The sequence below is a fragment of the Pholis gunnellus genome (genome assembly GCF_910591455.1).
Source record: "Pholis gunnellus genome assembly, chromosome: 7".
Classification (NCBI taxonomy): domain Eukaryota; kingdom Metazoa; phylum Chordata; class Actinopteri; order Perciformes; family Pholidae; genus Pholis; species Pholis gunnellus.
The window spans coordinates 13486952-13512370 of record NC_136533.1 but is presented as its reverse complement, the minus strand read 5'-3'; the positions used below and the strand labels follow the sequence as shown (position 1 = coordinate 13512370).

The following is a 25419-nucleotide window of genomic DNA, read 5'->3' as shown; positions in this document are numbered from 1 at the left end:
ATCAAACCCATTCATATATTCAGATTTTTCTGTCATTTCAATTCTAGAGTAAAAATACTGCTACTATTAATTAAAAGAATAACAACAGGGTTTAACAAAACAAACATCGCAGTAAGTGCAAGGTAGCAACACAGTGATATGAGAATGTGAACCACTCAAAAAACAAGAAGAGGAGGTAGTGGACAGCGTTTTCTGCTCCTTATGAATGCTAAATCTCTGAACAACTCAAACTTGATTACTATACCACGTGAAGAGAAAGATTTCCCTTGATAGCGAGATGCAATTTAAGTTTGTTTAGGTCTTGTCAAGGAGATGCCAACCAAACATCAACCTCGATAGGATTACATTTATTCTTGCTGAATACCTGGAAATAAATACTGACAAACTGCAACCCTCCCCTGGCAACACAAAAAGATATCATCACTGCGACGCTCTTACTTCCAGCCAGTGTACGTGCGTAATTCCAGTGTGTATATTCCCCAACTCCAGCGTTGGTCACAGCAGCCACTTTGAAGCGGTAGTATCTGTACTTAGCCAGGGAGTGGATTGTGACACTGTGGTTCTCTTCAATGCCATCCGAAGCATTTACTGACACTGTGGCATTAGAGTCCACGCAGTCTGATGTCAGTTCGTCCTCTGGGGCCGGCTGTGCAGTAGTTAGTGTGTTTTGTTCGCAACCAGTTGAAAGCAGCTGTGCAACGATGTGGTACTCTTTCAGGAGGCCTGGAATGGAAAACGGTGGAGCCCACTGAAGTGTCACATTGTTAGGTGTGACCTGAGAGATGGTGAGGAAGCGAGGGGCAGCTGGGGCTGTTAATGTAGACAAAAGGATTGAATGAGGTATCCATTCAGTATTACTGTATATTAGCAATTAAAAGCCAAAATGTTACACAATACAAAAAAAAACTGACTACCTGATTCAGGAAGAGTGGAAGTGGTACAATTCAGTCTGTCTCCGGGTCCTGCAGAGTTGACTGCGGCAACAGTGAGTGCATACTTCTGGTCTGGAGACAGCCCAGTCAATGTGTACTCTGGTGTGTGAGCCTGGTGTGTGTAGGACTGTGAGTCTACCTCCACTAGAATCTCATAAAAAAGTATCTGCCCATTAGGGTTGGCTGGAAGTTCCCAAAACAGCTGTATTGAATCCCAGCTCGCTCCTGAGCAAGAGAGGTTCCCCACAGCATCAGACACTGCAGACAGAGAGGTGATACAGTGGAATTGTTATACTAACATCAGCTTTGGTTGGCATTCTTCACTGTGCACTGTAAGAGGAAAGAACCAAACATGGATGACAATTGTGTTTTTTGTGTTCCTATGTCAGTGAAGCAGCTTTCCTTTAATAGCCCCTTAAAGGATAAATAAGGTATTTCGATATTGAATATACTGTACAAACCCATTTTGAACCACAAATTGTGAGCAGTGACCTACATCAGTGAAACATCCCTTGTGGGTAGACAGTGTGTACTTTACCTGACTCGTTAGTGGTGAAGGTCACTGGGCTGCTGAACTGATTCCCATGGCCCACTCTGGTGTAACTGTAAACACTGATCTCATAGGAGCTATGAGGCCTGAAGCCTGATAGATACTCTGTGGTCGACGGACCGGAGGAATTCTACACACACACACACACACATAAAAAAAAAAAACGCCAGATTAGATGGAGATTAAATCGTCCGTGGACCGTGGATAATATCTTATTGTATCAGCACACATACGTGCATATATGTGTACGTATAATGTTACTGCTGTGTGGTATCTGGAGTGTGAAATTAGAGCTACCGTAAGTGTGACTGTGTGTACTCTTACGGAGTGCGTCTCTGGAGTGTGTGTGAGTGGGAGTGTTGTTATTGCGGAGAAGCTTTCGGTGTGTGAAATTACCGGTACCTTATGTGTGACCGTGTGTGTGATGAGGTTACGGATCCTGAAGCCGTACTGTATCACCACTCCATTGGGCTCCAGAGGAGGCTCCCAGCTCAGCCACACAGAGAATGCTGTGTGGTTATATATAGTCAGGTTACGGGGAGGCGACATGGGCCCTGAATCACAAAGTGAGGCAGTTAGAGAGGAAGATGGACTAAAACAGACAGTAGATATACACCCATAGTTCATGAATAAATATCATCTCATTAGGATTTTAGAGACAATTTCAATTTCAAACTAACCTCCTTCATCGGTGTGCAGCTGCACCAGCAGATAAGGCCCTGAGCCTTTACGTGTTGCAGCAGTAATAGTGAGGTTGTAAGCTGTGTATGGAAGCAGGTTTGTGAGGATGAATGAGGTGCTGGGGGTATGAGTTGTGTTGGAGCCCCCTGGGCCAAACTGAGTGAGGGTATACTCTGTTATCTCCCCGTTGGTCTCCAGGGGGCGCTGCCAGACCACTGCGATAGAGGAGGACGACAGATTCCTGGAGGACACCAGCAATGGAGCCGAACTAGGAACTAATGAGAAACGGTTGAACAATTAATACATGAACCATACTCCATAAGTGAACGTTTGTGTAGATGAACTCACTATCATCATCCGTTCTCAGATACATTGTGCTAGTATGGTTGTAGGCAGCGCCAGCACCAGTTGCAGGGGTAACAGTCAACACATAAGGAAAATACTTCTTGAGTCTGGTGAAGAGGAAGACACTGTCAGTTGTGGTATGCTTGATGGTCTTGTTGACAGCTGGAGCCCCTTGGTTGGATATGTCTGGGGGGGTGCCGGCCTCCTGTAAGGTGAGCAGGTAGCTGGGACGGCCGTTCGGCTCCATGGGAGGGTCCCAGCTGACGATGATGGCCGTGGAGCTGAAGATCTGAGCAGTCAGGTTTCGGACTGAGTCACTTGGCACTAAAGGATTAAACAAGAGTAACTGTGTCACTATTATTAACGTACAGTGACAACACTGGTTTAAGACCTAGAGCGTTTTGATGCGTTTACTGTACTACGAGGCAGTAAATTATGGCATCAATTAGCAACACACAGTGACATTTGAAGGAAAATGAACAGCGCACCAGACATCATCATTTTTCACAAGCAGGTTCATAATCATTGGCAAGCATTGTTGTAATTAACTAAATCAACAACAGCACATCACATAGAACAATATGGCATGACATCACTTTAACAACACAGAAACACAGCAAAGTAAACCAGCACAGTGAACAGAAACAATATCCTACAAAATAAAAGACATACAGAGGGATTCAGGAGGGAAACTAGCACACTGAAGACCTTGGAAAGGAAAGGAGTTGAGGAGAAAATACTCATCCTGTTCATTCTCAGCCCCTCCAAAAATAACGTGGTACACAGAGAGGAAAAAAAGGGGAGATGAAGGAGAAAACGGGAGATAAAATTTGAGAGATCCATAAGATGAGAGAGTGGATGTGAGGGGCCAGGTGTGTGTGTGGGTCTGAGCCTAGCAGGGGGCTTGGCTGTGCGGGAGAGACAAGGTGCCTTGAAGATCCGGTGCTTGGCTGAGAGTGGAGCAGCTAGAGCACAGGCAGAGATACAAAGTCAGTATGAGCAGTAATCATTCAGAGACAGTGAATACTATGTTAACGAGAAAATAACAATGTACAACAATGAACTGTGTGTGACAAAGTCTGTGGCGGCTGTCTGCACCATTTTTCCCAAAATAACATAAAAACAAAGAGATCAGTTTTTACACTGAGAATATGAAAAAGACTAAGTACGACTAAATATTACACACAAATTTAGGTTCTGGGGCAACAATGCACAGCACAAATGTTCTCAAAGCACATCAGGCTTTGTTTTTTCTCTGTCATCATATTGTAAAAGCTTCTGCACTCTCTTTTCTCTCTGATTTTTAATCCCCCAAAACTTTCGGCATGCTTAGCGAAAGAAAACACAAACTGACTGTCTTCAAGGCAGTGTCACAGGCGGACAAAAACAGCCAGTTTGCCAGACTAACTGTTATCCCCTTTCACTAACAGGCTGAAAGTCACATCTTCAATCGCAGAGTTCTTATGTCATTTTCTTTTTGGAAGTTGAAGAGTTTTGAAAAAAGGGTGCAGACTCACCCTCCGGTGAGACTTTGAATCATTGTATGTAATAACTATCTGACACTATGTGTGGTATTTCATGTTTATATCTATTCTTTTTAAACTTATTTACATTTAAGCAATAAGGTACGAGAGGCAGTACTGTATCGTCAATAATGTACTGTTCAAGGGTGTTCATCTACCCGTATTATAATTGTGTATATGGAATAGTGTTAGTGTGTGCGTCTAACTGACCGTCCTCCGGTAAGAACAGGTTAAGTGGCTCGCTCTGGACCCCTCCGTCCCCTTGCACTGTGCTGGAGGTCATCCACAGGGTGTAGTTTGTGCCCCCAATCAGCCGGGTCAGAGTGTAGGAGAGGGCTGAATCAGGAGATGCAGGTGCAGCTAAGTCTGAAAGAAGAACCCTCTGTGGAGAAAAAAGGAGCATTAGTTTTTTTTCAGACATTGAAACAGAAATCAAGAGCAAAATGTGTGCTTTATATACAGATGATTAACAAATGAGAGGAAAACCCAGCATCGAGTGTCTTGGTCAGGTGTTGGTCCACCACAAGCCATCAGGAAACATCCACATTTATTAAGTTTCACCACTCATTTATTCCGATTTTTTCTTTAGAGCAGTATTGTTTTGTGTGCCCCTCGGAGGCTGCAGGACAGGCTGTTTAAAGTTGATATGATGCATGTCGTAGCATTTAGCTAAGCATTACTATTAGTTAGCCATTTAAAAAAATCCTGGGTAATAAGTCATTCAGCATGAAGAAAAGCATTAAAAACAACTAAAATAATAAATACATCTTAATTGACTAAGACCACAATGACCAATTAGTCTACTAGATAACTAATAGGGGGCAGTTCTAGTTAGTTGATCCATTTTTGTGAAATGTAAATATTGATTCGTGCAGCTTTAATCTGTCACTTGTCTGCATATTCTCTGTACAGTATATGCATCTCACCTGCTCAGCCACAGTGTTGTTATTAGAGTAATGAATAGTATAGTGCACAATGATTCCATTAGGTTCAATAGGCGGGCGCCACAGCAAGGTGACGGAGGAGGCAGTCACATTTGCAAAAGTCACGTTCTGCGGGGGGTCAAATGGTTCTGAGAGCCAGGAAGCACACACAGACACATATTCAGTTAGTGGGAGAAACCTCATACAAATGCATGGTCACAAATATTTTGAATGTGAGGATGACATAAAAAAAATCTGCCAAAATTCTTTAACAATCGTCCAGCACCTGCATCGGTGGTGGTAAAGCTGATGTAAATCAGCACTCCTCCATCTCCCAGTCTGGTCCAGCTGGAGACAGAGGCATTGTAGCGACTCTCTGAGTCTACATTAATAACCACTGATGTCTGTGTCACATTCTGCCACAGCTCAGATGTTTCATTCCTGACAAAGAGAGCGACCATTAATGTTGCAATGTGGTCCATTTTCTTGTGTCAAACACACAGAGAGAAGTAGATTAAGAAACTCACCAAACTCTGACAATGTAGTAGAGTATGCCGGAATTGGCTTCAAGTGGTGGTTGCCATGACAACTCGACCTCATAGTCTGACAACTTCCTGGCGTGGAGGAACTGAGGAGGTGTATCTGGAGCTGAGATGCAGTAGAAACACTTTCAAGTAACAAAATACAAACAGGAGTATATGGCTTATCAAAAGACAGATTTGCATTGGGCAAAAAGGAACCTCATATGGCCCCTCAGGAACGTGGCAGAGAGAAACATAATGCTGCCCTGAAATGAAAAACTGGTTAGTTGTAAAGACTTGTTTGTGCTTCTCAGTCCTGCTGGAAAGCACGTGGCATCAAATACCTGTGAAGTAACATCATTAACACGAGCTGAGACAGAGAACGGTAACTGAGGAGGAAAAGAGGAAAGTCCGATTTAATCAGTCGCCCTTCAAACTCAGTCATGATGTAATCGTGCAGTGTCCTGGATCTGAAAAACAAACCCTCCCATTTCCACTCTCTCCCTCTCACCATCCTCCAGTGTGGTGATGTTGAGCGGCTCGCTGCTGTAGTTTCCTGGCCCGACACGCGTGTGTGCTTGCACCATGACGCGGTAGTGTGCATACTTCCTCAGATGCGTGATGTGGATGTAGTTGGTTGGAGAGGTGAGGTTCAGGTAGTGACTGGAATTCCACAGCTCCAGACTGTAGTGGGTAATGACCCCGTTAGGCATCAGAGGAGGCTGCCAGGTCACGTTCACTTCGCTGGGACTGACTGACTCATACATAGCGCCATACGGAGGACTGCCAGGAACTGAAGAGAGAACATACCATTTTTAAAATCTGAACAGTTGATGGTGTTACTAAAGGCTCTCATATGTGTGTATGTGTGTGCATGGGTGGGTGCAGCCATCAACACACCGTCCTCTCCGGACAGCAGGTATAAAGTGTCGGACGTTTGGTTGCCATGTCCGTAACTCGTGAACGCCTTCACAGACACGTTGTAGTAGGAGAATGGCTTCAGGTTCATCAGAGTGACTGTGTTAGAGGACGTGTTCATTAACGCAGAGTAGGACTCATTCTCATACAGGACCTCGTAATGTTGGATCACCCCGTTGGCTTCTTCTGGTGCAGACCAGGCCAAGGTGGAGGCAGAGGGGCTGGTGTCAACCACAGTGAGGTTCACAGGGGGGGAGTCAGGCTCTGAGGAAGCGATAGAAAAATCATTGACCAAATAATATAGCCGACCTAGCATCACATTGAATATTGGTAATTCAATAACCACATATGAAATATTTGAGTTTATCTATCAAATTTCATATCTTTCTTAAGTTTGACTGAACTTAATTCCATTCTTTTTAAATCAATGAGAGATGTATTGGCATTTCATTTGGTCAAACATTCATTATATAATTATACTTCTACTCATATTCAAACCAATATTTTGAACACTTGAATACTTGCTTCTGTATACAGTGTGCGTTAAGTACATACCGTCCTCTAAGGTGAGAACAAAGATGTCATCTTCCTCAGACAGAGAGCTCTCTCCCACAGCTGTAGATGCAGCTACACGTAGCTTGTACCCAGTATACTTGTCCAAATCTATATATTAGAACAGATATTTACAATCAGATCTGTGTCATGATGATGATAATGATTATAAATGACTGCATAGAGCTCTGCAGAAAAGTTGGTTACTCTACCTGTTATTAATATGCTGGTACCGTTAGTAAACCAGTTAAGGGCCTGATAGCTGTGCAGTTTGACGCCATAGACAGTGTAATGTGTGATCCTCCCATTGGGGTTAAGTGGTGGGACCCAGTTCACCAGTATGGAGGTGGAGCTGACGTTTTGATAGGACACTTGGAGCACTGAGCTAGGGACTAAACACATACAGACATTGTTAGGGACAAAGAATGTTTCTGGTTTTGCAGGCCGTAGCATTCTTTTTATAGTTAATGATAAATGCAATATGTAAAAACCAGCCCAAACCCTTTCTCTATTTCTTCAGTCTCTAAATTTAGCACTTGATGTAGATTAGCAAATTGTGCTTGTACTTGTACTTGCATGATTCATGCACATTTTGGGTATGTGACAGCAGGGTTGATTGCACTTATTGCAAGTAACTTTGGATAAAAGCAGTCAGCTAAATAAATGTAATGTGACTACTCACCCTGCTCCCTTGTCTTCTCAGTGATATCTGTTGCAGGACCCTCTCCCACTGTTGTGGAAGCAGTGACCCTGAACGTGTACTCCGTGAAGGGATTCAGATCTGACACCAGGTAGGATAGCTCCTCAGACAAAACGTCCATCACCTCCTCTCTCACCATTACACCTGCGATACAAAAACAGATGGAAAAACAAGACCACATGCACACACAGGACTTATAAACACTGGAACCCGTCTTGTATCAAGGGCTGCAGGAAGTTAAGAGAAGCAGTGGTTAGGGCTAGTGCTCTCCCACCTGTCGTACCAGAAGCTGCCGCACTGCGTGTTGAAAGGTTTCCCGTAGTTGATGCATCATGTGTGGACAAGCGGAGCCGGCCTGGGGTCAGGGACAAGGCGGAAGAATCTGAGGTCATATCCCCAGCGTGCGATTGCTTTGTCAGCCAGGGTGGAAGCGTAGCAGGTGGCACAGAGGTAAGAGGGAATGCAGAGGTCCCAGAGACTGCAGAGTCAGTAAATTGAATATTTGCGCTGTTAGAGAGTGAAGCAGAAACATAACTGGTACTGGGCTTCTCAGTGACCATTGAGTCAGCAGTTGGTTGAGCATCGGTGTCAGTGATGTAAACAGCGCTTCTTTGTCCAGAGTGTGTGACACTGGAAGCAGTCGCAGAGGGCAGTGTGCGATCAGAAATGGTGGCCGTGAAAGTCGGGGGTGATGTGGTCAGACTGAGCTCCGCAGATCTCTTACGCCGCCCTGGATTGTTTTGGACATCAGGGGGAAGGGACTCATCTTCATTTAAACCAGTTGTATTCTGAAGGAAGAAAAACTACATTTTATAGCCTGACTGGAGTTTCTGATTTCTTCTGGGTGGGTTCAGTGTAAATAAAAAAAGACTTGGCTCATTGGTCCTTAAAGCAATGTCTACTTGAACTAGTAGACAGTGGACATGGCTAATAGGTTGCGTATGAGGATGTTTTAATAAATGGTCCCAATTGGCAGTTCTAATGCGTTGTACAGGTGTCTATATTAAGTCCTGAGTTTTTACTGTAAGTTTATTCAAAGACGAACAATTTCATCCAACCTTGTTAACTGAAAAGGTTATGAACCTCCATTTTTAACAGTAGCAGCTGTGATGGGAGACATTTATGGTGGCTTAGATAGCTGTAACATCTGGCCTACCATTTCTGCAGAGAGGGTGATGTCCTGCAGCAAATTGTCGCCAACAAGAGCCTGCACTTTGTAGTGGGTGATTGGACCGTTGGGCTGGGCAGGGATTCTCCAACTCACACGGATTGAAACTGAATCTTCAGCTTCTGCCATCAAGTCCTGCACGGCACCGGGTGCTACTCACATAAACACACATAGAGGACATATAGGACTTTATTGTGTTATCCTTGACATTTCTGTAGTAGTGTGTGATTCAATGTCCACTTTCCCCTTCCAAAAATGTGTTTGTAAAAACATCCTTATATGCAACATGTGTTTAAAGAAAAAAAAAACATCAGTACATCAGTTTATGAGTGGTCTCACCTTCGGCATGTGTAATTACATCATCCTGGGCTGCTGGACCCACTTCTCCAGCAGCTTTGGCTCGGACGGCCAACGTGTACCTTGTGTAGGGGGTCAAACCAGTCAGAGCAAACCGCGTGTCTCCTGTGCTGTTCTCATACAAATATCCTGCAATGAATAGGAAATAGAAAATTGTATGCATTTGTATCAATTTAGAGTTTGAGTCTGTCTATGAATGCACGTGTGTTCAAGAGTCAATATTTCATAACCTGTAGGTCCATAAAGGTAGAGCACGTAGGTGAATTTTCCTGTGATAATGTTGGGAGAGCCCCAGGACACGGAGATCGATCTAGACGTCATATTCATTATGAAGAAGTTTTGTGGCGGGTCTTCTGGGGCTGCCATACACAAAGACACACAAATAAAGGTTTTCATACATGCAATACATACTGTATATCCTAATAAGATTTAAAAAAAATCAAACAAAGGGTACAGCCTCGTTTGCCTGTTTTTCACACCTGATTCTGGCATGCGGACCATAGTGGAGGCTATCTGTCCTTCTCCATCAGAGGTGAAGGCAGACACTTCGAATAGATAGGCAGTGTAAGGTCGTAGTTGATCAACTCCTACTGATATGGGCACACTCCAGGAGGCTGCAGGGGGTATGGCGGAGAGGGTGACGGGTGAAGTCGATGCTGTAATCTCCAAGGGACTGAGAGTCGCTCGGGACAGGATATCTGCTGCATCCTACACATACAAAGTCACGCACAGAGGGAAAAGTATATGAGAATAAAAAAATGAAATGGCTAGCGTTATGTTGTACATACGGTCAGCCGTGTGCCTTGGTAGCATCTATAATCCTGACAGAAACAGGACATTTCACAATAACAATGAAACGGACAGAAGGTGACAGTATAATGCAGTACATTGCAGTGAGGCAGTGCTCCGGTCATGATGTCCTCTGCATTGACCTCCAGCGTGCGGACCGTCTGCCCAGTACGAGCGTGTTTAGCCTTCACCGCAAACTTCGTGATGAGACCGTTGATGCGGTGCGGCAGGAACCAGGTAACCATGACGAAGGTGTGGTTCGAAGCAAACGCTGTCAAGTTGGTCACCAGGCCAGGGGCTGCAGGAGATGCACACACACAAATGAACGTACAAACAATACTCTGTATGCACAATTACTGTTTTAGATTTTGAGATCATTATGCAAGTGTGTGCATGAACACCCACGGGACTCAGCGGTCTTTATGAATACAGATTTGCTGAAGGCTCCTATTCCAGCTGGAGATGTGGCTGCTACCTAAAGGGGGGGGGGGGGGGGGGGGGGGGCAAGAGAGAGAGAGCGAGAGAGAGAGAGAGAGAGAGAGAGAGAGAGAGAGAGAGAGTAGGTATTACTTAATGATGATTAATTCATGTTCGTGTCAATAGGGCAGTCATCAGATCCAGATTAGGTGATGTTAGAGGTGATTCAGTGATCCTAGTAAAACATGAACAACAATGATACAACATTATGCAACAGGTATGTGAACAGTATGTAAACAGACTTTTAGCCTCTGAATTGCCGGCTACATCTTTAATCTTCTCAAAGATTTAAACTGTATAAATCAAAATGAATGAAAAATAAATTAATAATGACGTAAAAAATTGAATGCCAATTTAAGTCTGATTATCAGGCAAAAGTGGGAATACATCGAAATGGAGAATAATGAATGCTACATCCAAAACTTTATCTTGAAACATCCATCTTCAGCTTTTATTTACTATATATTTGTATACTCAACAACTATAGACACTGCATATTTAACAAAAATATAAATGTGAATGTTATGTTTTTCTAATTGGCTTTAAAATGTTTCTTAATGCAAATACTTCTAGAAAATCAACCAACAGAGGATCATGCTTCGAGAGCAAGCACAACACCGGCATCTGTACAGTCTAATGCAAAATAACCTCGTCAAAAACTACAGTCTAAAATGACCATAGAGTCGAACAAATGACTCTGTGAATTGGACATTTTGTGTTTACCACTGTAATGAATAAGAATGGACATTGTCGATATTGCCTGATAATAACACTAAAATAAAAAAGTAAATACTTGACAAAATCGTATACTTTACCGTATCTACAATTTATACCGCTCAGGTAATATTACCTCGATAACATTCTTAGGTCTGTCAGCTCAGCTTTTTGCACGGCTTAGTGTGTGGGCCAACACACTCAAAGTAGTAATATGATACAAGCACACACACTCATAAAGGCGTGCGCACAAATACAGAATGTGCAGGTATCATGATGTGTGACAGTCTCTCAGAGTCCATTTGTATTAAGGTCATTGTGGGTTAATGGATTCTGAAAACTAATAAGCACGATCACATTCAAGCTCAGTGACAACAGACAGTGGAAAGAGCCATGGCTGATCCATAGATCTGTTTACCTGATTAATAATGAAATCAGGACGGATCAATTACCAGTATTCAGCCAGATCAAGAGAATAGTCCGGTCCAGTGGGATCTGTCCACATGAGAGTACAGGAGGACAGTGTCCAGGAATATGTTTGTTATGAGATACACCTTAGATCGTTGGATATCGGAGTCTATATTAGGTCATCATGTCTCAGTCCGGTTATGTGATGTGAGTTCACCAAAGTGAATTCCTATTAGCTACAACTTAATGGCCATAAAGAATAATTCTTCAATTGCATATCCTACCTCGATGTGGTATGTAGAACCTGAGGTGAAGTCAGTGAGCAGGGTCTCAGGTGCGTCCATGTACTTGGTGACCTGTGTGAAGGTGGGATCGGGGTAGGGACACACCTCCTTGTATCTACAGGCAGAAATCCACTCTGAAGATCATCATCTTTCAACTCACATTATGCATTTATGTACAGTATGGGGCTGAATGAAGGACTCTCAACAATTGTATCTAAGCATAGATTTAAGGTACTTCATTTTAGTATTTCCCTGTTATGCTACCTCTACTTCATTATATTTTAGAAGGGAACTTTTAACACATTTACATTTTTTATTATCTCCTTAAACCTAATGCATAAGTAAAATAAATATGTCTTTTCTGGCCATTTTAGACTAGAATTAAGTCGAGAATTGAGGATTATTTTCTTATAAAAAAAGATTAAAAAAATCTGCGAGTGCTGCAAGAATATTTCTACATTTATTCAATGCAAATCAATTTTTTTTGATGATTTTTTTCTAAAACTTCTACAAAGAACTTTCTTTATGTGTTGAATTTGGCGTCCCTGTGGACAGAAGTGAGAGTGTATCTCCGAGTACCAGACTCCCTTTAGAAAACTGAAAATGTACTGCAGCAGGGTCTGACGGTCAGTTGTGGTTCCCCTGTGCCTCCCTTCCCTCCAGCAAAGCTCTGCTCCTAACAGGAGGAGGAGCCGCCGCTGCCGGGCCGGGGAGCTCTCCTTCGCTCTCCCCTTGACGCTGCCAGAGGCCTCGCTGGAGTCTGAGCTGAAGGACTTTCTGGTGATCCTGCATGACTTTGTCTGATTTTGAGCAGAATCCGACCCGGTTCACCAATTACCGGCATTAAGAATACGCAGATAAAAATAGAAAATCTTCTCGCGAATGGTCTAGTTTACTTATGTAGGCCATATAGAAGCATCAGTATTAAATTGAGACTGTTTCATAATCAACTTTAAGTATATTTTTGCTGGTAATATTACTAATAACATGATTTTGAATACTTTAACTTGTAATGGAGTATTTTTAGGACTTGAATACTTCTTTCACCCCTGAAAACACATCAATAGGCTTATTCCCATGCATGTAATAAATACAAGTCTCAATACTAGCTGTGCAATACAGCTAGACCCCTAAATGTATATAGAAACCAAGAGCAAATTGTTTTTCAAGACGACAACAATGAATTACCTGATGACGTATCCGTCAATATTGTTGGCATCAGATGGCATTGTCCAGGCGAGAAGAATACCATTGGAGCCCACGGCCTCTCCTTCTAGGCCTAAAGGTCGGCCCGCAACTGGAGGAGAAGAAATGAAGTGTGTGAAGGAGAGAAGAGAACAGAAGACTGTCTTTCCACATCGTCTACTGTGTTCCACACCATAAATACAGCAAACGTACAACACAGATATTTTAGTACAGAACCTCTGTATATCAGAACTCAACCATACACGGTACCACAGTCATTTGAAAAATAGTGTTGTTGTCTGTGGGGACTGATTCTACGAGTGTGTGCGTGTGTGTGTGTGTGTGTGTGTGTGTGTGTGGGTTGGAGTGCTATTGAGGCTGAACTCTGATGAATAAGCCCTCACACAGTAGTGGCATTTCAATGACATTCACTGGAGACCCATTCATCCTGCGGTTCAAAAGCCCAGGCTTAAGTTACCTAAGAGGAATTAAACACACACACACCTACTGTACTAATTCCTTTCCCTCGACGTGTGTGCGTGTGTGTGTGTGTGTGTGTGCTTGCTATAAGGGACTGTATTAAACAGCAGAGGGCAGACGAGAACCTGATGGCACTTTAACACTCAAAAACAAACTCCATCCAAACAACACTAAACCGCGTGTGCACGACTCACCACTCTCATTAGTATTGATCATGCGGCTGACTCCGGGGCTGATGTTGGAGGAGGAGACTGCTGTGACCGCTACACTGTAACGTCTCCCTGGAGTGACATTCACCACATCAGCCTGCAAAAACAAAACAAAAACACGTTTTTTTTTTTTATTGATTTCGAACAGGATGTAACTTAACACTGTCAATGCAAGTTGTGTATTGCTCTATACAAATATAAGAGAACGAGAAGAATGGTTCATCACTATTTCCTAAAGTCCGAGGTGATATATATATATATTTTTTTTCCATTGCTTGGTCTGTGAATTGCAATTTGTTATAGCTGGTTTTGGTTACAGTCCAATTCCAGATATTCTGTTTGTGATCACGTCAGACAAGAAAAAGCAGCAACTCTTCATAATAGTGAACCTGGAATTGGATAATTTTAGGTAATTCTTGTTTCAGTGCTTTAAATAAAGTTCTGTCAATCAACTAATAGACTAATTATTTCAAGTATTTATTTTTCTTCAAAACAGAAACATTTATGGATTTTTTTGTTTTAAATCTAATTATCTTTTTTTTCAAATTTGCTACTTAACAATTTTTCCAAATGCTCCCTGACAACTACACAGGTATTCCATACACATAACCCTGGTTGGCAATCACTACTGTAGAACATATTCGTAAAATAGAGCACTCCTCTGACAAATCTCCCCAAATAGAACCAGGAATAAAACTAAATTACGAAAGAATCTGCAATAACCCTAAAGGCACTCAGCCTTCTGTTTTATTCCATTATGTAGCCCACTAGAATATCACCACTTAACTTAATTTGACAGCTTGTGGCTGCACTTGTTTGTATCTTAATATATTTTTGCGACAGAAGAACTGTGTTGCAGTCTTTTTGCTTTTAAACATTTGGACCTGTGACATTAGTATGTTTGGATGGCAATAATTCACACTCATACCTTATGTTACCTCCCAGAAATACAACGAACAGTGTTGTATTTATGTTCCGCATATCTGAGTATATAAACATCTATGTGCACATCAATGCCAGAGTGTTGCATTCTTACCTGTGAGTGTACCTGTCCCAAGCAGAGTGTTAGCAGCAGGATAAGTGAGAAGAAGGCCATGCTGGTTAGCAGAGTTAGCTTTAGTTTAGACACAGCAGGTTAGAGGCGTCGCCAGTGGAGCTGCATCCAGTGTTAGTGCACAATGGCTAGCAGTGGTCTTACAGGTACTCCACAGAGGTAAAGAGGAATAACTCCAGGGTCTAGGAGCTGGTTAGCGGCATGAGTAAAAGGTCACAGGGTTAGTTGTCCAGGAATTGGATAATAACGGCTCTTGGTCTTGAGGTATTCCAAAATTTGTGTGGCTAACTAAGGAGGAGAGTGAATCCTCTCATTAGCACGAGGCTAACATTCTCCCTCTGGTCTCTATCTCTCTCTCTCTCGCTCTCTCTAGGGAGAGCTGCTTAAGCAAATGAATGATTCAGGGTTGAGCTCATGAGGCCAACTTAATAAATAATGAGATATATTACTCAACCCTGTGCTCTGTGTGTGTGGTGTGTAAGGTTACATTTTGGGGGTATCTGACACCTGGCAGCTGGGAAGAGATGGTATGGGGCGGGATTTGGTTGAATGGGAGGAGAGCTAAAGAAGCATGCATGTGTGTGTGTGTGTGTGTGTGTAGATTGTACGCTCAGCTGTATGTCTAGATCTACAATGCCTGACTTCTTCCCGTTTTACTGCTCTTCATGAAACTGCATTGAGTGCATTCAGGTGAACTGTACTGTCCCATTGTCCAACTCGCTACAATGAGTTTATTAGGTGAAACTGTAAGTTCAGAAATGTCATTGTTGTTATATCTAAGCAGTGTGTGTGAGTGTGTGTGTGTGTTTCGTTGAGTATGTGTGTGTGTGTACCTGAATGTATTCGTCACAGGCAGGGTACACTGTGACCTTTCCCTGGTTTGGTAGCAGGTTGACTTGATAATGATCCACACACCCAATCGCCTGCTTCCAACGTAACGAGAATGCACGTGCAGAGACATTCACGACACGCACACCTCGCACACGTGCTGGCCCTCATAAAAAGACAAGAAAGGGAGGAATACAGTCAGAGAGGTGGAGAAAGTAAAAAAACACAACGAAAGGGTGATCAGGTTAGTCGATATTAATGTAGTGTTGTAGCCCTTGTAATATCGTCTACCTGTGGTTACAGTCAGAAAGGCAGCGCTGCCCGCTGTCACTCCTCTGACTCTCTCAGCGCTCACGTTGTAACTGCAGCCGTCCACCAGCCCTGTAACAACGGCAACCTGTTCCTCCTTGGGTACGGTGTGCGTGGTTGTGCCTGAGGTGTTGGCCACAGTGACTCTGTGAAAGTCAAACTCTCCAAACGCACTGTCCCAGCTCACAGAGACAGAAGAAGAGTTCATGTGGCCTAAATGAAGAGCGCATAATCCCGCTGGGCCTGGAACACAGTTTTTGCAACTTTACACCTTTGTTTTTCGTCTCTTTGGCTACTATTCCATTATTTTATGTGTTTCGAGGGCATTATGCATCGAGGAATCACAAACAGCTTTTTCTATCTTACTGCACAGAATTTAGACCGGTCTGTTTCTGTATGTGTGTGTGTGTGCCTGTATGCATGAGTATCTCTTACGTGTGCTGAACTCTCTGTGGACTGCCTGACTGGTGTCTGAGCCAAGCACACTCTGAATGCTGACACTGTAGTCTGACCCCGGGATCAAATCCCTGATCTCATAACGTGCGTCCTGGACAAGAACCTCAATCCATGATTTCCTGTCCACAGACCGCAGGCCAAAAACAAGCTGAGAGAAAGAAAAAAAAAAGTCCCAAGTTTCAATTACTGGCTGCAAAAACATGCCACATTTCTGCTTTATCAATCCTTTATATGTACTAATATCTTTTATTTATGTTTGTTAATGTGGATGGGTATTGTGCGTGCATGTAATGTGCTTGGTCATTCTCCCTGGTCGTGGCTCTACTGAGGTCATACATCTTTAAAGGGCTGGTAACCAAATCTGTGGTGTGCTGACAACGGTTTCTAAGTAACCAACAGGTGAGTGCAGAACCTGACGCATGTGGCCTTCTTTGTCCTTTGAAGAAAACACATTTTGAGGAACGTGTGTGTAAGACAAATGAGGACTGACATCTGTCTGGACGTTACTATGGCATACCAACCTATAATGCCTGTCTCTCCTACTTTGATTTCTTGGACCTGAACAGCTGAAGTATTTTACATGTCTTACCTTGTACCCCTCCACCTGTCCTGGCGGTGGTCTCCAGGTTACAAACACAGACGTCACTACCTGCTCTGAAAGAGTCACATCCTGTGGCACCTCTGGGACTGGAGACAAGAGTACCATTAGCATGAGACACCATTCATGAACTGACTCATCGTCATCTGTCACTATAGGTAATACACGTTTGAATATAAACTCTTTGAAAACTTTATTGGTTCACTTTAAACAAGCAATTAACCATCAATACTATTCATTTTCAGAATAATATGAATATGAATATTTTCTTTATACTTTTACATTGTATTCTAAGTTTTATTTGCATATTTTGGCTCTCTTCTGACGAGACATTTCCAGCTCCATTCAATTTGTGTTCCAACTAATTTTTTTCTCTCTCTCTCTCTCTCTCTCTCTCTCTTCCTCCCTCACACACATGCAAATGTGGGCACTCACAACCAGTATTTGGTCCCGGCGTTGCATATGTCTCAAACTCTTAAACTTACTAGTATGGAGGATCATAGTAGCAGGTTTACTCCTTCTTTCCCCGCTGGTGCTAATCACTTCGATGGTATATTGGCTTCCATAAGCGAGGCCTTCAAAGCTGTAAGATCTGTGAACACACAGCTCCAGCAGTCATTGTTTTCTAAGCACAGACTTTGAGTAATCCATGTTGCACTACAACTGCACTCAGTTGTTATGAAATATAGTTTTAATCTGGTGATTGTTATTACAGTCTCATAAAACTGTAATAATTTGTGCATTGGCTGATAAGAGTGAGACTGACCTGGCCTCCCGATGAGAAATCATCAGCTCTTCACTGAATGTTCTGTTTTTGATTGACAGGATGAGTCCGCTCGCCACTCCCCTGACCATACTCCAACGTACGCGTATGGATGATGTGGTTTTATTCACAAGAGACATCTTTACTGGGCTGGGGGCTGGCGTATAACAAACATTCCACATAGTTAGTTAACATAGAAAGATTGAGCAGTGTGTGTATGTGTGCACTTACCTGCAGTGATGTTGATGGTGACAGGGGAACTGTCTGTGAAGGACTCCTTCTCTGTTCGTACTGCAAAGTGGTAGATTCTGCCTGGAGTCAGACTAGAAAACGTTGCGCTCTGACTGAACACCTTCTGCACCTGTAGCACACAAATGGTATAACATAAACACTCTATATGGGTCCCTTTGTATTTCCTGATGCAATGTTTGCTCATGCAGTGGCTGAGAGGAAATAAACTTGGACCAACTTCTGGGTTTACCATTTGTGAGTGGTCACAGTTTAGGCAGATGACCTCGTAGCTGTGAGCCTGTCCTGGTGCTGGATCCCAAAGCAGCTCTATGGACGAATCTGTCACCACGCCTTCCCTCACTCTGTTAGGAGTAGCCAGACCTAAAATCAAAAAACATATCCTACACTGTAATTATTCTTCTAACATACTGAAAATACGAATTAACTTTTCCAGGTTAAAATACACTAACAGAGAAGGACCCACTATGTTGTGCGATCATTTAAGTCAATATAAGCCCAAATGTTTATAACGACACCTTCAACTACAGCAATTTGAATGTGTCTGCTGCCACTAAGCACTAGTATTAGCAGAGGCAACTCACTTGTTCTAACGGGGCGGGTGTAGTACGGTGGTCCCATCTGCTCTCGGCTTGTGCTGTACACCTTGAGCTGGTGCTCTGATCCTGGACTGAGGTTGCTCAGGGTTATGATATGAACACCAGCAGGCAGGGAGTACCAGTGACATGTGTTCCCACACAGTCCCTCACACAGACTGTCACACAATCCTGGACATACACACACGTTCACCCCATCAATCAGGCCCAGATGTGGATGCTGGATGTAAAGTTGTGCAGAGTTTGTGCCCACTGAAAGGGGGACTGCTGCCTGAACTGGCATTGGATCTAGACATACAGAGGGAGAAACAAGACACAACGATAAAAGATTAAAAGATAGGTTAATTCAGGTCAGGTGCCAAAATTAATATTGAAACATGTTTTGCTTGCTGTAATCATTTATTTTATCCATACTGGCCATAGGGGACTAAATCCGAAGTCTTCATTCTGTCTGTGTATCAAGAAGTTTATCTGAAGCTTTCTAAATTGGTAAAATTAAGTCACAGCCTGTTTAGCACAACCCCCTTCTTTTTTAATTACTATCCTTCCACTCAACAGGGAAAAAAGACCAAAAAAAAGAGAAATGTAATCTAAAAAAAGATGTAACTTTGGTCGATACCCACTGGCTACCTCTGACTACTGAGGCCTTATCTTAGCTTCAGATAAACCTCTCCTTTAAAGGCGGTATTGCTGTTTCTCTTACCTGTGGTGTGTATGATTCTGGTCCTGTTGCTCCTGTCCTTTCCCCTCAGAGAGACAACTCCTATTTCATAAGACTGACCTGGAGTAAATGTGCCCAAATTAACACACACAGACTGACGTGCCCACTGTGCCCCGGGACTGGTCTGGTTTATCCACAGTGAGGTTAGAGTGGGATAAATGGGTGGGTGGGATGTGACATAATAACCATCTGGTGGGTGATCAGGTGAACTGGTCCAGCAGACTGTCAGATCTCCTGTTGTGTTCAACACCACCAGGCCACTAGGGGCCTTCACCGCTAAGAGGCACAAAGGAGATTGTTATTTCGTTGTCAGCTAACTTGAGTCAAAGCAAAGTCTGCATTACACAACTATGCATGGTTTTTGTTTGGACAATTACATACCGTAAATTTGAAAACATCTGAAACGTATCCACTTTGGCAGACAGATAAGTGTTTTATTAATGCTTTTGATCATAAATGTATCTAGAAAAATGATCATCACAGCAGGACAGTCAAAGACTAGTCCACTAAAACCCCTGACTGGACCTCTGTTGTGAAGATGTTTAGCTTCACAACCAAAAGTGCAGTCAAATCTTGGATTGTATTGTACTGTCTGGGTGAAAAAGATGGTCTATAATGGCAATAACAGTTAATTAATGCAACCTTGTGATTGTGAAGTTCTCATTTGTGTATCTTTCCCACATTTTCAAAATACATCTTTCTAGATTTCATAGAAATTAAAATGAATCATCATGAATTGATGAAAATTCCAGGTGTAAATAATAGAATTTCAGGGTCCTGGTATTGTGGATGTTGGCTCACTGTGACCCTGTCATGGCTCACTGGAACAATAGAACAGAGGCATCACACATATCTGCTGTGAAAACGTCCTGTTACATGCTTACCAGTCTGGACAGTCACAGGCACTTGTCCACAGCTCTCTATGCCATGCTGGGTGACGGTGTAAACTTCAACTCTGTATTTCCTGTGAGACTCCAGCCCTCCAATCACAGCAGCGTATGCCTGCAGCCCACCAGTCTCAGATAACCTGGAGATATTTGTCCTTCCAACTATGCTCTCTTGTCGTGAAGACATGTCCACATAGCGCACAACAAAGGTCCATCTAAGCCTTAAATGTGCATCTGTCATTATCCAGTGGACACTAATCTGACTGACGGTACTGGGGCCAAAAGTGATATTTTGAGGAGGAAGAGGTCCTGTAAGGAAGAGAACACAAAGCTTTGAAGTTATATATGTTACCACAAGATGCTTGTGCTTGCTTGTGTGTACTTTATGTGTGTCAGCACACTCACTAGTGTGCGCAGTTCGTGTTTGTCCCAAGCTCCAGCTGGAGCCAGCAGGATGAGAAGCTCGAAGGGTGAAAGAGTAGATGCTCCCTGGAGACAAACCTGTCACTGCTACCCCTCTGGAGGAGAGGAATATGGGGACCTTGACGATTTTTCTGACACCGCTCAAGCTCTGTGTCCCCTTTTTGTCCTCTGACTTCCTGCTTCCATCTTCTTCATCTTGACCCGACTCTCCATCAGCCTCCTCTTGGTACTGGAGGAATATCTCAAAAGAAGAAAGATTAAGAGAGTTGAAGGGTGAGAGGTCACTCCAACGAAGCTGTACTTGTTGCTCTGTCACCTGAACCAGGTCAAAGGAGAATGGGGCAGGGACAGGAGGGGCTGTGAAAGAGGGAGACACAAGTTAAGAAGGAAATGAGGGAAGGAAGTGCTCACAATGAATATGGTATGGGTTAACTAGTAAGTGTTTAGCATTACCTATTTACCTTGAGATTGAACAATATCATAGGTTGAGGGTTATGACGTTGCAACATTTGTAATTATTATTATATATATATAATATAATATATAAATATAATATATTATATTATTATTACAAATTATTTTGTAAAACTGCGTAGACTAATTTAACAAGTGATAATTAAAGGATATCTCAAAATTGTCTCAAATAATGTATGCACAGTAAATTATGTGGTTAATAAAAGGTATATTACACAAGGTATTTACTCTGGCAATGGCAGATGAAGGGTAAGGGGATGTTACAAAAGAATGGAGTGAGAAAGTATTCTGGTCCTGTGGCATTCCTCTGAACGGCGAAACAGTCTGTCTGATTGGCTGGCAGTAATGACATCATGGAGTTCGTCAAGTTATAGGCTGAGCCATCAGACCAGAGAGGATGCCCCTCCTCCTGTGGGGTGACAGAAGAGAGACATTATGCACTTCATGTATAGTATACACATGACAGACATCATGTCATTAAAATGAAAGTATCAGAAACTACTCCTACTCCTCTTTAAGGAGTAACTGCTGCGTTGGGGCTTTTCCTGTTGAAAGTGTAAACTACTTTGGAAGAATATCACCTGTCCCTGTGTTTTTACTGGTCTATGATTTTGAAACAGAGGATATACCCTAACATGTAATGACCTCGCTGCAGGCAGCTAAAAAGAAAACTGTCTACAAAGGCTAGTTTTGAAATGTAAACTGTATTTACTTAAACTATTCTACTCAAATCATAAAAAGTAAATCCTACAAAGAGTAGTAATTTCCTAAGTATATTCACTAAAATATAAAACTATTTTGGCCTTTTTGTTCAAACTAATCATAAATCAGATCTACTGTCCTGCAGTTCACTTTCCATATATTGCTACATATCCTACAGAACCATATTCTGCATGATTCTGACAGTCTTGCAGGTCAGAATAACTATAACTATATCGGTTATAATAAGCATGCACTATTACTTCTTACTGCTAATGTACAAAGTTGAATTACAGGGTGTCCACATTTTGTGTATAGAGCCATTTTTTGTGTGTAGGCCTTGATAAAAACTATAGTACCACCATTTTTTTGTCACCACAGACACCAAGTTTGTAATACTGCAAATATATAAATATTACAAACCTTTCATCAGCGGCCCACGTGGCCCAAAAATGCAATTGTGTCACTTCATGATAGCTAGGGACTTGATATGTATTTAAACATTTAAATAAAAAAATGTGCCACATTAAATACTTTCAAAATGGTTTGGTACTCACAAAAACAAATTTTTCAACATAAATTAGTCGTGAATCACTTCTCTTTCTTAAACTCTATTTCTAACAAAAGAAAACATGAATTACTCACTTTTCCTGTTGCACATAACGGAGCGCACGGCAACAAAATCCCGCAACTGAATTCCCAAAGACAAGCTATCGGATGTAACTCCTTCTGCCACGCTCTATAATGCTCTCTTAATTGACAATAATAAGATTTACACTGTGTGTCATCACCATAGCTGCATATGATTGGTGGAACAAACGTTAATCAATAAAACAACCACTCAGAGCCATAGAACATAAAACAGTCATGCCTTCTCTATCAGTGACCTTGTAAATATTTAGCCACTAGGTTTTCTGGACAAATCTCTCTTTAAATTACAAAATTTACAAGTTATTCATGAAAATTCCCAAATGTGGAAATGCACATTCTCAAAGAGCTATTCTGACAGTGTAAATGGTATGTCACAATACGTGGCAATTATTTAGCTACCTGCTGGTCATTGAGTCCGGTCCATAGCAGCAGCAGGTTGTGGCTCAGCAGGTGAGAAGATATGAAAAGCAGATCTTCCACGGTCTTCAGATCAGCCAGGTGACTTCCGGCTGCCAGGCCTCCGCAGCTGTGCTGGGCGTCAGTCCAGGTCAAACCCGTCCTTCTCACAGTGTAGCAGCTTCTCCCATTGGCCAACCAGCCAGGTGGGCACTGAGCTGGAGACAGTAATTATCATCAACTAATAGTCTTTTTTAAGACAGAGGATCAAATTGTTGTCATATGATGAATTGATTGTGGTAAAGCAAATGTGTACAATACCTGTTTCAATATCAATGCTGAGTCTCTGCTTCAGGGTCATATTAAGGTGTTTGAGGAATGTAGTGACCACAACTTTGGCCTTGAAGCGTGTGCCAGGCTGGAGACCTTTCACTGTGTACTGAGAGTTTGTCTCTGATGAGTTTATGTTGAAGATGTGCGTGACAGATTGTGTGTGAGTGTTGTGTAGACTCAAGGTGGATAGGGTTTGTTGTTTGTGAAGTTTCCACATCAGGAGAGCAGTATTAGTCGTGCTGTACACATGAAGGGAGGACAGGGAGACTGGAACTGGACACATATACAGTAGAAAAGGGAAGGAGTAGAGACAAGATGAAACAAAATAATGTCAATAGGCATTATACCAAACACTTATCAAGCATGTTATCTTTCTACATCAGAAAAGTGATATTCAGCGTTCACAGACACTCACTGAAGGGAAAAGTCTTTGCCTCAAGAGAAGTATCACTTCTGCTGGCTGTCAGTGAGATGTTGTATCCTCTTGGGTCCTCAACCAATCGTAATGAAATGTTGCACTCAGGGGAGCATGCTGAATGGTGGATGGGCTCCACATACACCTGCAGAGATGTGACCATTAATTTAGTTGTAAAAATAAACTCAAATGAATGAAACTAGAACCAGAGTAAACATGCCATTGTTCTTACCAGCTGGTTACTTGCAGTCCTGCAGGTGACTGTGTAGGCATCTGAAACTTTTGTTGATGCGAAGGACTGAAATACAACTTCAACCTCAACAGGGTTTAAATGCTGTTCACAGGTCAGCAAGACAACCTGAGGAGGTGTAAAAGTAGCATGTGTCACAGAAGCTAACAATCCTATGTACCTCAAGAGGGATTCTATCCACATGGCTCTCAACATGGCGACGGCTAGAAGCTAACAGTGCTGACAGAGCCAACACCATCGGTCGGGACGCATTATCAGCAGTAAACACCGTATGAGCAGAGCACAGATATTAACGTGAGCTAGCCAGTGCCATTGGTACACAACTAAATGATGAAAAATGCACTTACAGAGAAACTCAGATTACAACACACACATGGGGAGCGTCAATTCAGCACCTTTAAAAAAACGGTTACAATACACCTGGGAAGATACATCAGCATGATGGATATTCTCTTACCTGGCATAAACTAGCAAGTAAACACAGAATCTCTGTTCCACCCATTGGAAAGGTCACTCCATCTCATCGAGCAGTCACTGATCCACCTGGATGCGAACGATCACTTTCATCACTTCGGAGCATACCCTTCACAAAACATCAGCTGTGGAAAGTCCCAAACTATTTGGCTCGCTGGCGACCAGCTGAGCGTCCAAAAAGTTAACTGTAACTGTTTTAAGAGTTGACAAGTCGTGGATTACATATTAGCTATAAATCATGGGGAAATCTCGACTTGCTTTTACTTCAGTTTTACGCAGAGCCTGGACTTTGAATTTAGCGCGCACTCAAAGTCAAGATTTCAACGGCTGTTTCCTCCGAGAAGCAAACCCTTTAATGAAGTAGGAGACGATCTTTGGGTGAGTATGGCTAGAGAGAGAGAGAGAGAGAGCGAGAGAGAGAGAGAGAGAGAGGGGATGTATGAGTTCAACCCAATTTGTTCCGGCTCTTTGTTGGGATAAGAGCAGTTCACCATGGTAACGACGGGCACATGGCCACTCCAGAGCTGGGCTCCTGAGGAGAGGAGAGGTGGGGAGGCTGGGCATGTGGGGCGTTCTGAGGGGAAGGGAGAGGGATAACAAGAGATGTGGTGGGGCTGTGTGGTAAATTGAGATGTGCTTAGCTGGCAAAGCCACCAGCTTCAACCCTTCTGGATGACCGACAGTCAGCAAGTCAGTCACAGCAGACAGGTCTAAGATTTTGTTTTCTTAACCTCTAAAATAAGCACGGGCTCCAAACTGTTCATAACAAAGTGCAGCGGTGAGAATGGTTTGGCTCGGATGTGGGGTGTGGTAGGAGAGCTGGCCCGTGTGGAATGACAGGAATGTGAAAGGGAGAAATGATTGACACACAGGGAGCTGAGTCTACTGAGGGGTTCTGTTGTGAAGAGGCGACTCCCACACAGCAATAATCTTTGAGAGGAGAAGCACAAACACATGTCAGCACTACAAATGCTGAATCAGGATGAGAGTGTGCGTTTAATACCATTTGAGGACGAGAAACTCCTAAGTGTGTTTGAAAAGGACACATTGCAGGTCATGAGGTCAGCCAGTCTTGCAATAATTCAGACAAGGTCACCTGTTAAATCTTTTATTCCCCGACTACAAAC

General features: G+C 42.7%; 1 protein-coding gene across 1 annotated transcript in view; it reads right to left on the bottom strand.

The window, feature by feature from the left end:
- Positions 1–24320, bottom strand: part of ptprq (protein tyrosine phosphatase receptor type Q) — a gene marked incomplete at its 5' end in the record, with an annotated part of 33997 nt that extends 9677 nt beyond the window's left edge. The window contains 43 exons of the mRNA XM_079163778.1: positions 439–810; positions 915–1190; positions 1471–1612; positions 1885–2036; positions 2163–2438; positions 2512–2832; positions 4242–4413; positions 4958–5103; positions 5241–5395; positions 5482–5602; positions 5987–6268; positions 6376–6657; positions 6949–7056; positions 7158–7337; positions 7628–7789; positions 7920–8433; positions 8808–8965; positions 9153–9299; positions 9401–9529; positions 9650–9878; positions 10058–10257; positions 10365–10434; positions 11843–11957; positions 13031–13139; positions 13702–13813; positions 15604–15764; positions 15890–16150; positions 16343–16511; positions 16953–17050; positions 17447–17553; positions 17728–17881; positions 17956–18085; positions 18206–18336; positions 18558–18857; positions 19273–19566; positions 20175–20486; positions 20583–20957; positions 21303–21483; positions 22824–23038; positions 23142–23426; positions 23569–23713; positions 23801–23926; positions 24276–24320. Coding sequence (XP_079019904.1) covers positions 439–810; positions 915–1190; positions 1471–1612; positions 1885–2036; positions 2163–2438; positions 2512–2832; positions 4242–4413; positions 4958–5103; positions 5241–5395; positions 5482–5602; positions 5987–6268; positions 6376–6657; positions 6949–7056; positions 7158–7337; positions 7628–7789; positions 7920–8433; positions 8808–8965; positions 9153–9299; positions 9401–9529; positions 9650–9878; positions 10058–10257; positions 10365–10434; positions 11843–11957; positions 13031–13139; positions 13702–13813; positions 15604–15764; positions 15890–16150; positions 16343–16511; positions 16953–17050; positions 17447–17553; positions 17728–17881; positions 17956–18085; positions 18206–18336; positions 18558–18857; positions 19273–19566; positions 20175–20486; positions 20583–20957; positions 21303–21483; positions 22824–23038; positions 23142–23426; positions 23569–23713; positions 23801–23926; positions 24276–24320 — 8419 coding nt within the window. The remainder of the gene's footprint in view (positions 1–438; positions 811–914; positions 1191–1470; positions 1613–1884; positions 2037–2162; positions 2439–2511; positions 2833–4241; positions 4414–4957; positions 5104–5240; positions 5396–5481; positions 5603–5986; positions 6269–6375; positions 6658–6948; positions 7057–7157; positions 7338–7627; positions 7790–7919; positions 8434–8807; positions 8966–9152; positions 9300–9400; positions 9530–9649; positions 9879–10057; positions 10258–10364; positions 10435–11842; positions 11958–13030; positions 13140–13701; positions 13814–15603; positions 15765–15889; positions 16151–16342; positions 16512–16952; positions 17051–17446; positions 17554–17727; positions 17882–17955; positions 18086–18205; positions 18337–18557; positions 18858–19272; positions 19567–20174; positions 20487–20582; positions 20958–21302; positions 21484–22823; positions 23039–23141; positions 23427–23568; positions 23714–23800; positions 23927–24275) is intronic.
- Positions 24321–25419: the final 1099 nt, after the last annotated feature.